Source organism: Schistocerca nitens, chromosome 1 (assembly GCF_023898315.1).
Source record: "Schistocerca nitens isolate TAMUIC-IGC-003100 chromosome 1, iqSchNite1.1, whole genome shotgun sequence".
NCBI lineage: Eukaryota > Metazoa > Arthropoda > Insecta > Orthoptera > Acrididae > Schistocerca > Schistocerca nitens.
The window spans coordinates 1,059,932,750-1,059,945,324 of record NC_064614.1 but is presented as its reverse complement, the minus strand read 5'-3'; the positions used below and the strand labels follow the sequence as shown (position 1 = coordinate 1,059,945,324).

At 41.3% G+C, this 12,575-nt stretch overlaps 1 protein-coding gene across 2 annotated transcripts in view; it reads left to right on the top strand.

The window, feature by feature from the left end:
- LOC126197671 (inter-alpha-trypsin inhibitor heavy chain H4-like) overlaps positions 1–12,575 on the top strand; it is a 164,960-nt gene that overhangs the window by 133,173 nt on the left and 19,212 nt on the right. The window contains exons 15-16 of one of the 2 annotated variants that reach the window (XM_049934655.1): positions 3,618–3,650; positions 9,786–9,898. In XM_049934655.1, the coding sequence (XP_049790612.1) occupies positions 3,618–3,650; positions 9,786–9,898 (146 nt within the window). Of the gene's footprint in view, positions 1–3,617; positions 3,651–9,785; positions 9,899–12,575 lie in introns of those variants that run through there. The other variant, XM_049934656.1, reaches the window with a different exon arrangement.

Sequence of the window (12,575 nt, the reverse complement as noted above, 5' to 3'; positions counted from 1 at the left end):
AAGACTACAACTATTTTTAAATTTTTTTTGAAATGTGTTATACATGGGCGTGACCCACTGTGGCGCTGTTAAACTGCTGTCAAATGGTGTTATTATTAACGTCCGTGTTCATCAGGTACATTTTAGTGATGTGAGATAAAGTATGTGTTGTGGCTAACCTGTGATGGTTCAATATATATCGCTGGTGTGATTGTCGATTGTTTCATGTTTATTTACTCTGTCGTTATCTCGAAAATATTCGTAATTAATTCTGTTTCTTGAGTCTCTGTTTTGTTGAAGTATAATAATGAGTAAAAGTAAAGTTATTAGACATCCTCTGAAGGCTTTTAAGAAAAGGAGAAATGTTGGAAAGCCAAAGGTATGTGTTATTACTGTAAACAATAAAGACGATAACCAAGTGAGTGAACCTAACCTCTCAAGTACACCTGCCCATAGCAGTCAAAGTGGGATAGAAAATACTTCACAGAAGAAGCTTGGTTCAATGAGTGAAAACTATGAATGTTTTATGGGCGAATCGGATGTGAATGAAATATTTGATATGTCGCTTCTCAAAGGAATTTTTTCAAACTGTGTAAGATGTATTCATTGTAGTGAAGTTGGTCTGGAACTCTCCATAATAAAGGACGTAGGACTTGCTAGTGAAATACAACTGAAATGTGATAAGTGTTCATACATGACCACCTCTTGGAACAGTGTTGCAGTAACTGCAACTGAAGAAAATGGTAGCAAAATCTACGAACACAACAACGAGCGATGCTTGCTTTAGACAAGGAACGCCTTCGGGCTGCAGACAGGGCTGTAAAGAGTCTAGAAATACAAGCAAGAGTAAACAGGAGGAGGAACAAGAGGAAGCTGGAGGAGGAGTTTGCAGAGGATGAAGATAATCCATCCTATGGACCTGGAATGCACTAAAAAGTTAATCCAGTCTTTGTCGCTCGATTCCCAAAACTTTTATTTTCTCATACTAATTACATGTTTTCTAAGGATCTTCCAAACATATTTGTTTCAAACTTTCAGTAAATGTTACACAGTACCTTCTGCACAATTTAACACAGCCTTTTACCAAAAAACTGTATATTTTTGAATATATAAATAAAAAATTGCAAAAAAATGTTGTGAATTTTCATTACAATTGAAAAAAATCATATTTAATAACTGAACTAAAATTTTGTAAAATACCTGTGTTAAGTTGTAGCCCATATTACAATAAATAATCTGTAAAAAGTTCAACTTCCTACCTCAAATACTTTGTGAGGAAAGATGTAATTTATAAGCGTTATTTTAACATTGCAAGTATAGGGCGTTCCGGAGCCCCTTAAGGACGGTTCAAAAACATTAACAAAATTTGAACACTATGTGAAGAATCAAAGGACATTGAGGCTTTTCCACGTCTCCTGTATTGTGTCTTCCTGTGGTGAGATCATGAGGGAGGGAGGGGCGGGAAAGGGGGTTAACACATTGACGCGTGCTTGGAAAAGAGCCCTCTCACCTTCCCAGTTTAGTAAAAATCTCGGTCCCACGCGCACACTTTTGTTGAGCGCTTTAAAAATGTGCCTTTATGGAGACAAGCCATGACCGATTGCTAGACGCTTGCGAACATCTAACCCTGCAAGCAGGTATAGAGCAGCAGCGTAGTGCCACTTAACTGAAGAGAGTCGAGGGGCTGACTACCTGCAGGTACCTAGGAATCGGTCAAGGGCTGTCACAGTACAGATAGATTTTTAAAGTGTTCAACAAACATGCACATATGTCGCCGACGGCGTTGCCAGAGTGTGGGGGGGGGGGGGAGAAGAGGTTATTTTATTCACGATTGTCTCAATGTCGCACACCCGTCCTCCATGATCACTCTACAGAGATCGCGAAACATGAGTATTTCGAGGGAGGTAACGTGGTATCTTTTATGTTGGGCATGTTCGACTGAACAGACCCCACACACACACATGTAGTATAACTGTTAACTTGACTGCTGTATTATCCTCAGTACAGATGCACAATAGAGTTTGAAACTCTCGCGGAAATACGGGAAACTCTGCAAGCAGATGAGGCAAATAGGTAAATCGACGGGGTCGATGCTTGGTAGTATGCGATGACGTGAAATCTGGGGCCTGGCATAGAGTGTGAACGGATAGGCGAAGTGCTTAAAATGACTGCTCGTGTAAAACGTGAAATTTGGATTCGAGTTCCGGCACTGCAGAAATTTTTAACTTTTGCCACTGAATAATCTCTATGCCCAATTGCGGCTAACGTTGGCATCTCTCTCAAAATATTGATATTTACGTCAGATGTATAGGAAAAAACAGTAGTGGTTGTTCTGTCGGATATGTCCGACAGAACAGGCGCGACACACATACACGTTATAAGTTTATGATTATAAATTGTTTCATCTGTTGTCTAGGCTGCCTTGTCACGGTCCGCGCGGCTCCCCCCGTCGGAGATTCGAGTCCTCCCTCGGTCATGGGTGTGTGTGGTGTCCTTAGCGTAAGTTAGTTTAAGTTAGATTAAGTAGTGTGTAAGCTTAGGGACCGATGACCTCAGCAGTTGGGTCCCATAAGACCTTACGACAAATTTCCGTTTTTTTTTTTCATCTGTTGTCTTTACTCCGCAGACTAATTTGTTGCAGCTCTCCTTGCTACTCTATCCAGTGCACCTTAGTATAACTAATGAAACGAAGATATATTTGAACCTTTCTTACTTGGTTTCCCTCTACAATTTTTGTCAGGCACACTTCCCTCCAGTACCAAACCGAAAATTTTCTTGATGCCTCATTGTGTGTCCTATCAACCGATAACTTCTATTAATCAAGTTCTGCTTCACTTTTCTTTCATCCCGTACTCGCTCGAGCTCTCCCCCATTAGTTAATCGGTATGTCCATTTACTTCTTTCGTAGACCACATTTCAGGAACTTCTACTCTCTTCTCGTCTGTTGTCCAAAAGTCCTCCATGAATATTATCAGAGAGAACTTCGTAACTTTTAAATATATATTCTACGTGAACAAGTGGCTCTTTTTCAGAAACACTGTTCTAGCTATAGCCAGCCAGCATTTTATATCCTCTCCACTTCTACTATTGTCATTTGTTTCGCTACACAAATAACAAGACTCGTTTACTACTTTTAGGAGGCTCAGTTTCTAAATCAGCCCTGTCAACATCAGCTAATTTAATTCCACTGGATCCGAGTTTTGTTGATAGTCATCATATAATCTCTCTTCAAGGCAGTATCCCTATAGTTCAGCTGCTCGTACAAGCCTCTGGCAGAAATACTGTGTCACCAGAAAACTGGAAACTTTTATTTCTTCTCCCTGAACTTATATCCTTTCCCAAATTTCTCCTTGTTATGCTTTGCATCCTTTACTATTTGCTAATTGCACAAAGTGAATAACGCTGATGATAGACTACTAACTATTCTCACTTACTTCGCTACAACCGGTTCCCATTAATGTCCGACTCTTATAACTGCAGTCTGCTTTCTGTACTAAAAACAGTAAAAAGTATGTGTTCTGAAAAGCGACGAGAAAGTTAGGTGTAACATAGTTAAGCAATATTGTAGTTCAGTGCATGATGTGTATTAGAACATATTAATTTCGATTTGATACTAATGACAATTCCATGTGTTTCAGTGCACACTCCTCAGGCAGTTGAAGTCACAACAGGTAATTCTCTTGTGCTCTGGTTTTCTCATAGTTCACAATTCACTATCTACAGTGCTGTTTACTAAATGCACATACTCGGAATATTTTACCTCAAATCAATGTCAGTGTTTTATAGTAATAGAACCAGAAGAAATGGTAAACAGTGTTCTTAAAATTGTCATTGATTGGTTTTCTGCGAATTGTCTCACTCTCACTTTCAAAGAGACACGACATGTTCAGTTCTGCACGTCCATGAGTGCTAAACCAAAGGTAAGTGTAACACATGGTTATGCAATGATAAACAGGGTGGAATCTACAGAATTATACGTGCCCTTCTTGCTGAGATTTTAAACTGTAAAAATCATATTTTGGAACCCCTAGAACAACGTAGTTCAGCCACATTTCTACTTTTAATCATTGCAAATTTTGGGGAGAGATGAGTAGCTACGATGACATACTTTGCATATTTACATTCAATAATGTCATATGAAATACTATTCTGGGGGCAAGGCAGAATGTCTTCAAAGCTCAAAAATATGCTTAAGAATAATTGTAGTTCTCACCCACGATAATCTTGTAATTGTCTGTTTAAGGAGTTGGTCGTCCTGACTACAGCTTAACAGTATATTTATTTCCACATGAAGTTCTTTGCAAATAATCCACTTCCGTTCAAATTACAATACCAGACTGAAAAAGGCATTCATTATTCCACATTAAGATTATACATAGCATAAAAAGAGAAGCACATTGCTGTAACTAAAACATTTTGATCACTTACCCGGAGATACAAAACGTCTGATAGGCAGCAAAGTAAAATTTCAAAAGAAACTGAGAAGTTTCTCCTTAACAACTCCTTCTCTTCTGTAGAAGAATTTGTATTACTGTAATGTTAAAAGGCGGTGGGTACGAATTAATAAATAACATTTGTATTTTTTTAAAAGGTGCATATACACTGGAAACTTGTTTCAATTGTAAATGTTTCCTGCGTTGTATTGGAACATGTTTCTGGCTTTTTCTTTTCTCTCTCTCCACACTGGCGACAACATTTTACGCAGTGTATTTGCTTCGTCTGCGACGCTGTTTGCTGTACTGACTGTTACTCAATGTCTAGAGATGAGGATTTGTAATAACATGTGGTGCTGCATTATTTCCTGTCGACGGTTCACACAAACAAAATTAAAGGCGTCGTCGTACACGGTAGACTGAAAGATACTTTGCAAGGAATATGCAGGTATATTTACTAATTAATCTGTAATGTGAATGTAAAATGACCGTTTATTGTGCAAAATGATCTATGAAATATGAAACTAACTCTCTTGTATAGGCATTCACGCTTTGTCTCTGCTAGTTAACCTTTCATGCCTTCCATGATACATCTACTATGTCTCACAAGCTGCGACATGGTCGCGAATAAAACAGTGACTCGAATATACAATAAATTTCCTTTACTTCACGTTTGTGGTCACAGATTCTTTGTCACGAGGCTACCAGTTCAGTCTATGGTTCAAATGGCTCTGAGCACTATGGGATTTAACATCTGTGGTCATCAGTCCCCTAGAACTTAGAACTACTTAAACCTAACTAACCTAAGGACATCACACACATCCATGCCCGAAGCAGGATTCGAACCTGCGACCGTAGCGGTCACGCCGTTCCAGACTGAAGTGCCTAGAACCGCATGGCCACACTGGTCGGCAGTTCGGTCTATAATGACCATCTTCAGATCTGTTCTACAAAAACATGTCCTAACGTACTGCAGCCTTGTGGCATCGTCAAATGGTAAACACAAAATTAGCACCAGCACCGTTAAATATATATAAACGGCAGCATATGCAAGAGTCATCTTGTCAGCGGCTGATTTTGTGTTTAACATTTGACGATGCCACTATGGCTGTAGTACATTAGGACATGTTTTGATAGAACAGATCTGAAGATCGTCATTATAGACCGAAAGCGGTAGTCTCATGACAAAAAACTTTTGTGACCACAGACGTAAAGTAAAGGAAACCTCATCTGCTGTGTGTTATTTTCAGTGTGATTTTACTTCCAAGGTACCAGAATTCCTAAACTTCGCTTATTTCGTGCACACCTTGATAATGGCTTCAGTTGGGAATGAAAGGGTTGAAACCCGCGCCCGAAACCGTCATCCACCGAGGCAACAGAGCATCTCATTCATAGGACACGCTCCTGCTATTTCCATCTTCTCCACTGGCGATAGTGGAAACCAGTTGCAATCAGTGACTAACAAACACTGCTACGCGATTTTCCGCGTATGGTTCGCCAGCGTACAAAGTCACGCTTGCTGCCGAATGGGTGGTGAAGTGGCAGACGACGACGTCTATGACTTCGACGATCTGTAGTGTCGTTGGATGACGTTTGTAGACGGGTTCCTATCCCCGATTTGTTCCTCATGTCACGCTCCGAAGTCCCTCGAAGTTTGTCACAGTTGTAGGACACCCTGCATATTAAGAATACTAAGCTATAGTAAACTACAAACTGCTTCTGTCGTCAGGAGTTTTGAAATATACAAGGGGTATTCGGATGGTAAGGAACGATCGGTCGCGAAATGGAAACCGCAAGGAAAATCAAAACTGTTTTGTTTGGAAACAGTTACCTACACCTTCCAGTTACTTCTCCACATAGTCGCCGCTCCAACTCGGACATCTGTTGTAGCTTTGTTCCAACTTTTCCATACCCTTGTCATAGGGCTGCCTCCTGTGCTTTGCGACAATTTTCTACACTGGACTACAACTCCTTGCCTGTGCCAAAATGTCTTCAGTACCAGCGATCCACTGGAGAGATGAAAATCAGAGGGAGCCAAGTCCGAGATATGTGGTGGGTGATCAAACACGAAAACCCTGCAAGGAAGTCTTCTTTGCCCCTGCAGTGTGTGGGCGAGAAATGTCATGAAAAAGAAAATGTATGACAGTTAGGTTATGTGGGGTTGCATAAAACCCAGCAAATTCTCACGGAAGGTACCCATACTTGGCGGCAGCCACTGTTTTCTAGACATCTTTACGCGCTCATTGTGCGCTCAGAAGTGTGAAGAGCGGAATGGCGCTATCTACAGGTATAATAGACACTGTCCAGCACATCTGTTGAACGCTTCAGAAGATTTTCACTGTGGTTTCCATTTCGCGACCGATCGTTCCTTACTTTTCAAATACCCCCCCCCCCCCCCGTAGCAGGTGGTTTTAGCTCATCATTTAGAAAGTAACTTGAGCTGCTGTTCTGATAGTCACGTCGATTAAAGGTTACATTTTATTCTTAAAAATCTAATGTACTATGTGTGGACTCATTGCCACTGGGAAGTCTTTTTGTGGTTACTCACTTTTCGAAGATCTGGCAAGTGACGTCCTCTCGATATCGGCAGCTGACTTCCACAAGATCGATGTCTTAAAGGTGTTCTGAGCTGTTGCGGTGACGGAAACACAGTTGGAAATTTTTGGACGACGTAGGAGTAAGATTTGTGGTAAGTGAAAAATTGTTTAGTTCCGATAATGAGGGATCATACACAGGAGTCCATACACTGTTCTTATATTTGATATTTCTGATTATGAACAGAACCCGAAACACGTCAGTAAATCACTTCTGAATGGCAAAGTCAATAGGTATTTTAATGACAGATTTAGCAATGATAAAGATTCAAGTGGTTTCAGAGTTTCGAAGCAAATATATTGCTCCCTTCCGCAGTTCCCATCAATAGATAAACAATATCTATTGGTCTGTGTGACGAAGTGAGCCGCATGCTGGTTTAATGAACGTCTTCGCTTTATGTTTTGCCACCTAACACTGCCACGTACCTTTCATGGTTATCATAGAAATCGTTTAGAACCGATATCTGTTAAGAGAACTACTGTTCTTCCGAATGTAACTCCGTGTTAGGCCTTACGTTTCGGGCTTACAGGTTACCTATCCTTCTTCACTCACTTTTTGTCAACCGTTTACAAAAGTGCGTCGGACACATTTTCAAGACTGTCCACGGAATTAAGGAAGTCCTGCACTGGCTCTCTTTCACATATTCGAGAATCAGCTCTGACAGTCTCCGTTGTCCACCCCATCTATCGAGAGAGCGTGTCTGTCCTGTTCGCTAGTCACAAGACATTCCGACTGTTGACTTTTCTTCTCACCTGATCTGGCTCATTTCTTCACCATGTCTTTCAATAGATTTTGTTCTGTGTCATCGAAATTGTTTTTATACATGCTTCTACATACTTTGCACAATCTATCCCGATTTTCAACGTCCTCCTTTTGTACCATATTTGCAGATCTTCCATTCTCTTCTTGTTTGAACTGCTTATTGTCCACATTTCTCTTCCGTACAAAGCTACTCTCTCTACAAATACCCTCAGAAAAAACTTCCTGATACTTAAATTTATATTCTACGTTAGCAAATTTATCTCTGTGAGAAATCGTTTTCCAGCTAATGCAAGTCTGTTTCGGCCATCGTCAGTTATCTCGTCGCTCGAATAACAAATCTCGTATGCTATCTTTAATGTCTCGTTGCCTTACCCACATTGCTTGACCACTACCAAGGAACAACTGACACTTGCTAAAGTACTACGGTCAATTGCTACAGAACAGCCGACAATTGGCACGCCCGACCATTAGTAGTGAAAGGAAATGCAGAGGGGTGGGACGTGTTAACTGCAACGACGCCTGTGCACGAAAGCTCTATATCCACACGACAGTTCATGCAGTACGGTGTGTGATGATGGTTGTTGTGGAACCGATTAGTGTGACATTCCGTGTGGTGCGGCAACATGCCTGCAAGAGTTTGAGTATTTCAGATCGTGGACGAGCAGTTGGACGGCTCGCGGTCCGCCCAAGTGTCGCTACTGTGATCACAGTAATGTGTGCGTCCAGAAGTGTCATCTGGCTATTAAAACAGGTCGCTGAAGGTGGAAATGCAATGCGAAAGCATGCCACAGATTGCAGACGGAACATCATACCGACGAGGATCGATAAATACTCCTGGTAGCTAAAAGGAACGGACATCTCACTCCTAGCAGATTACTGGATACCTGCAGACGGAATTTGGCACGATATGCCTCAAAAGGACATCCAACGGCTCTATTAATGAATGCAAAGTCGAATAACTGCTTGCAAAAGTTTCAGAGGTGGGCCAACACTTTATTGACTTGGTCAATTTTTGACGCCTTTACTCTTGAACAGGTTACCTAATTTTTCTGAAATTGTAGTCGTTTGTCTTTAATGTAGATCACATCTACACATCTACTCATTTCCGTTCCAGTGGTATAATTCGTTCTTGTTAAACGCTTTTTCCTTGTCTTTAGAGTGTATTCAATGCGTCCTCCACCAGATGTACAACAAACATCCAATCGGATGTAAGATGCAAACTCCCACACTTTTCTTCACAGGTCTGGCGTTAATGTAATCATTGCTGTTGTTATGCTGTGATGCACTTCCTCAAAATTACAATGGTAGGCATACCATCGGGGTCTTTCACAAACCCTCCCCACAAAAAAGTGGCATATCTTGAGGTCAGGCGATCATGTAGCCCAATGGTGCAACCGACGAATACTTTCAGTCAACCTTCAATCTAGCATTCGCCTGTCAACAATGTCAGCAGTTGCCAGGCATGATACGTGGATAACTGGGATAGATTATGGCCACGCAATGTGCCAATGTGGTGGTAGTTGAAAGTCATGCCCCTACCCAGCCAGCCTCTCGAATTATTGCTCTTGTATACAGGTGACATATTTTCGTCGTGCTCTCGTAATTCTGTAATGAAGAAGTGAGGGAGGTAGCCAACAAAGGGAGATCCCTACTGGCAATCAGGTAAATTGTTAGTTTTCGCTGTGTAATTTAAAATTTACCTCGAGTTCCTATCTTTATTGATTTTAAGAGACAGTCTTGTGCAAGGGATTGAATCTTTTTGAAACACCATGTATTTTTAATGCATTTGGCTTAAGAGCAGGATGGTTATGTTGCTGAAAGCCCATCCCCTACGTCTATGATGCGAGTGGTCGAAGCAACAGTAAAAGAAAAAAGTCATTTCTTGTCACCCAGCAACACTGAAACGACGTCATGTATAGGAAATGGAATAACTGAGATATGCATGAAATTATATATATTATGTGCGTAGCTAGAGAACTGACTAGTTGAATTCGCTTTGTGGTCTTTGTTTTCCAGAGGCACTCCCTACACTGGCTGATATATCGTGGCTGGGCCCATTGCGGAGCGGATCTCAGGTCACACTGAATATTAACGGCACCGACCAACACTTCCAGCTCGCTCTCAGCCAGGTAAGTCCTCGCTTACAGCGTGCTGTCTTAGCAAGACTGCCAACGCTGATGTTGATGCATAATCCCTCTGCAATGAACAAAAGTGCCCAATTGTGAATACGACGACGAGTTTTCAAAGGATGAAGCCTGTTATTGTCTCCATACCAATACTCCTACTACACTACTTACTGATTCAATCGTTTCGGTGTTCTCTGATAGTGCTGTGGCATGTTAGTGTACAAACAATTTTGTGAAGACAACGATTGCTGTACTTGGTGAGATGTTCATTGAATTGATGAATGGTGGGTTCCTTTTAATCCTTCCAAATGCCGCTGGTGACCTTTCCTTTCTTTTGGGATTTACATGAATAGAGAGTATTTTGTGACTAAAACGGTCAACATTCCAATGTTGATGGCACATACATAAATTTACGGCTGCTACACAGAGAATGGACATGTGTAACAGCATGTACTGAGAAAACTATGTGCATATAAACATGTTCCTCTTAGCTGACGACAGAGGATATACAGTTGCATAGACAGTTTAAACTTGCTAATCCCAGCCTGTTTGCGCCCGTTGTACGGAATTGAAAGCAGATAAACAGGACAAGATGGTTCAGGTGCCACTACCTATGCGTTTTATGCAACCCACGACGCCTTCAGAAACCACGTGCCAAATTATCACATTTTCTCGCTTGCTACGTGCAGACTGTTAGTTCTACAGAAAAAAGACACGTCTTTTTTGTAGTAAATTTAATTTAATTAAACTTTGTACTGGGACACGTTTTCGGTAGAGGCAACGGTTTTCGAGACATTCAAGAAAAATGCGTTTGGAAGTCATTTCTGTATGTTTCTCTCGAGTAATTTGAAAACTGTGGCCTCTAGTGAGAACGTATCTCTGTACAAAATTTAACTACATTATAGTTCCTATAAAAAGTTCCTGTTCGATTTTTCTTTAGGATCAACTGCCTGTCGGCAGCGAGCGAGAGATACAAACACTCCATATGTATTTCTTGGAACGCACTACGAGTTGCACTAAACCCACACTGAGGGGCACCTAAATCATCTTGTACATATGAGTTTGAACTTACATGCGATGGTACACCAATGCAACCTTTGGCTGATATGTTTCCTTTCTAGTAGAATGGAGAGGAAAGACAGTCAGCAACTGTGCCTTGACAGCTTGCGGATTCACTGACAAACTGATTTCAAAGGAAGAAGAAGAAGATTATGTCAACCTAGTGCAAAGATCAAGCGAAAGTTTTAATTGAACAGCATTAACTGAAGCCGTATATTTTTATACAAAAAATTAACTTTGTCACAACTGTAGTAAGCGCTAAACGAAGTCTGCATTGCTTTAAAAGTGTGTAGGCTACAATCAGCAATGGACGAAGTTGAAAAGAAAAGAAAACCTCTGAGGTCCAGAGCTGTCGAGAAAAATTTTCTGTTGAAGTCTCAAAGAGAAATGGTTCTGGAAAGGATGTTTACGTGCCAAAAATATGACAGCAAGAGAGTAAGAGCCAACTTCTATTAGATTTAAACTTTTTATCAGCACGACGACCAGTTTCGTTAATTTTTATTGCACAATATCCAGTAGAAATTGAAAATTCTCTTCGCTCATCCTCAAATAATTTCGCAAATGAATATTCGTTTTCTAGAAGAAGTTTTCATCGAAGAGACGTGCGGCTTCCATTCTTTTCCTGCCGCACGGGGTAGCCGTGCGATCTGAGGCGTCTTTCACCGTTCGCGCTGCTCCCCCCGTCGGAGGTTCGAGTCCTCCCTAGGGCATGGGTGTGTTTGTTGTCCTTGGCGTAAGTTACTTTAGGTTAGATTAAGTAGTGTGTAAGCCTAGGGACCGATGACCTCAGCAATTTGAGGCCATAGTGCTTACCACAAATTTCCTAATTTTTTCCTTCTTTTCCCTTTCGCTCACTCGTTTTATCACCCGTAGTAAGAGTTTCCTTCTTTCCGTGTAGTACACTGCCACGGCACACACTGTGGCTGTCGTAGAGAAAGCCAGAAGTGCCAGTTTTTTCAGCACTCGACACTATAATAGTGCACACTCTGTGTGAAATACCAACATGCGGCTTGCGGTGCGTCTAAACACACACGACGTGTTCCAATATCCTTCAGTGGACGCTTTGTTGCCAACCTCATGGAAGGCTTAAATAGGCACTAGTGGCACAGTGATTTATGGGACCTGTCCACAGTGTTCCATATAGTGTCCCCTCTCATAAGTACGTGAATCATAAGTTGACCAGTTATGCTGCGTTTCGTCTACTGTACTTTTGTCCCCACGGTGTGCTCACTGAAAGCACCTCTTATACAGCACCATTTTTATTTCGCAAACGGTTCAAGACATCGAAACGAGGTTTCCGGTAAACGATATTACGCAAAGGGGCACATACGAAGGAGTTCAATAAGTAATACAACACGTTTTTCCGACAGCAGTTTTGCTTTATTCAGGTTTCCATTGTTGTTGTTGTTGTGGTCTTCAGTCCTGAGACTGGTTTGATGCAGCTCTCCATGCTACTCTATCCCATGCAAGCTTCTTCATCTCCCAGTACCTACTGCAGCCTACATCCTTCTGAATCTTCTTAGTGTATTCATCTCTTGGTCTCCCTCTACGATTTTTACCCTCCACGCTGCCCTCCAATACTAAATTGGTGATCCCTCGATGTCCATACAAATACTTTCAG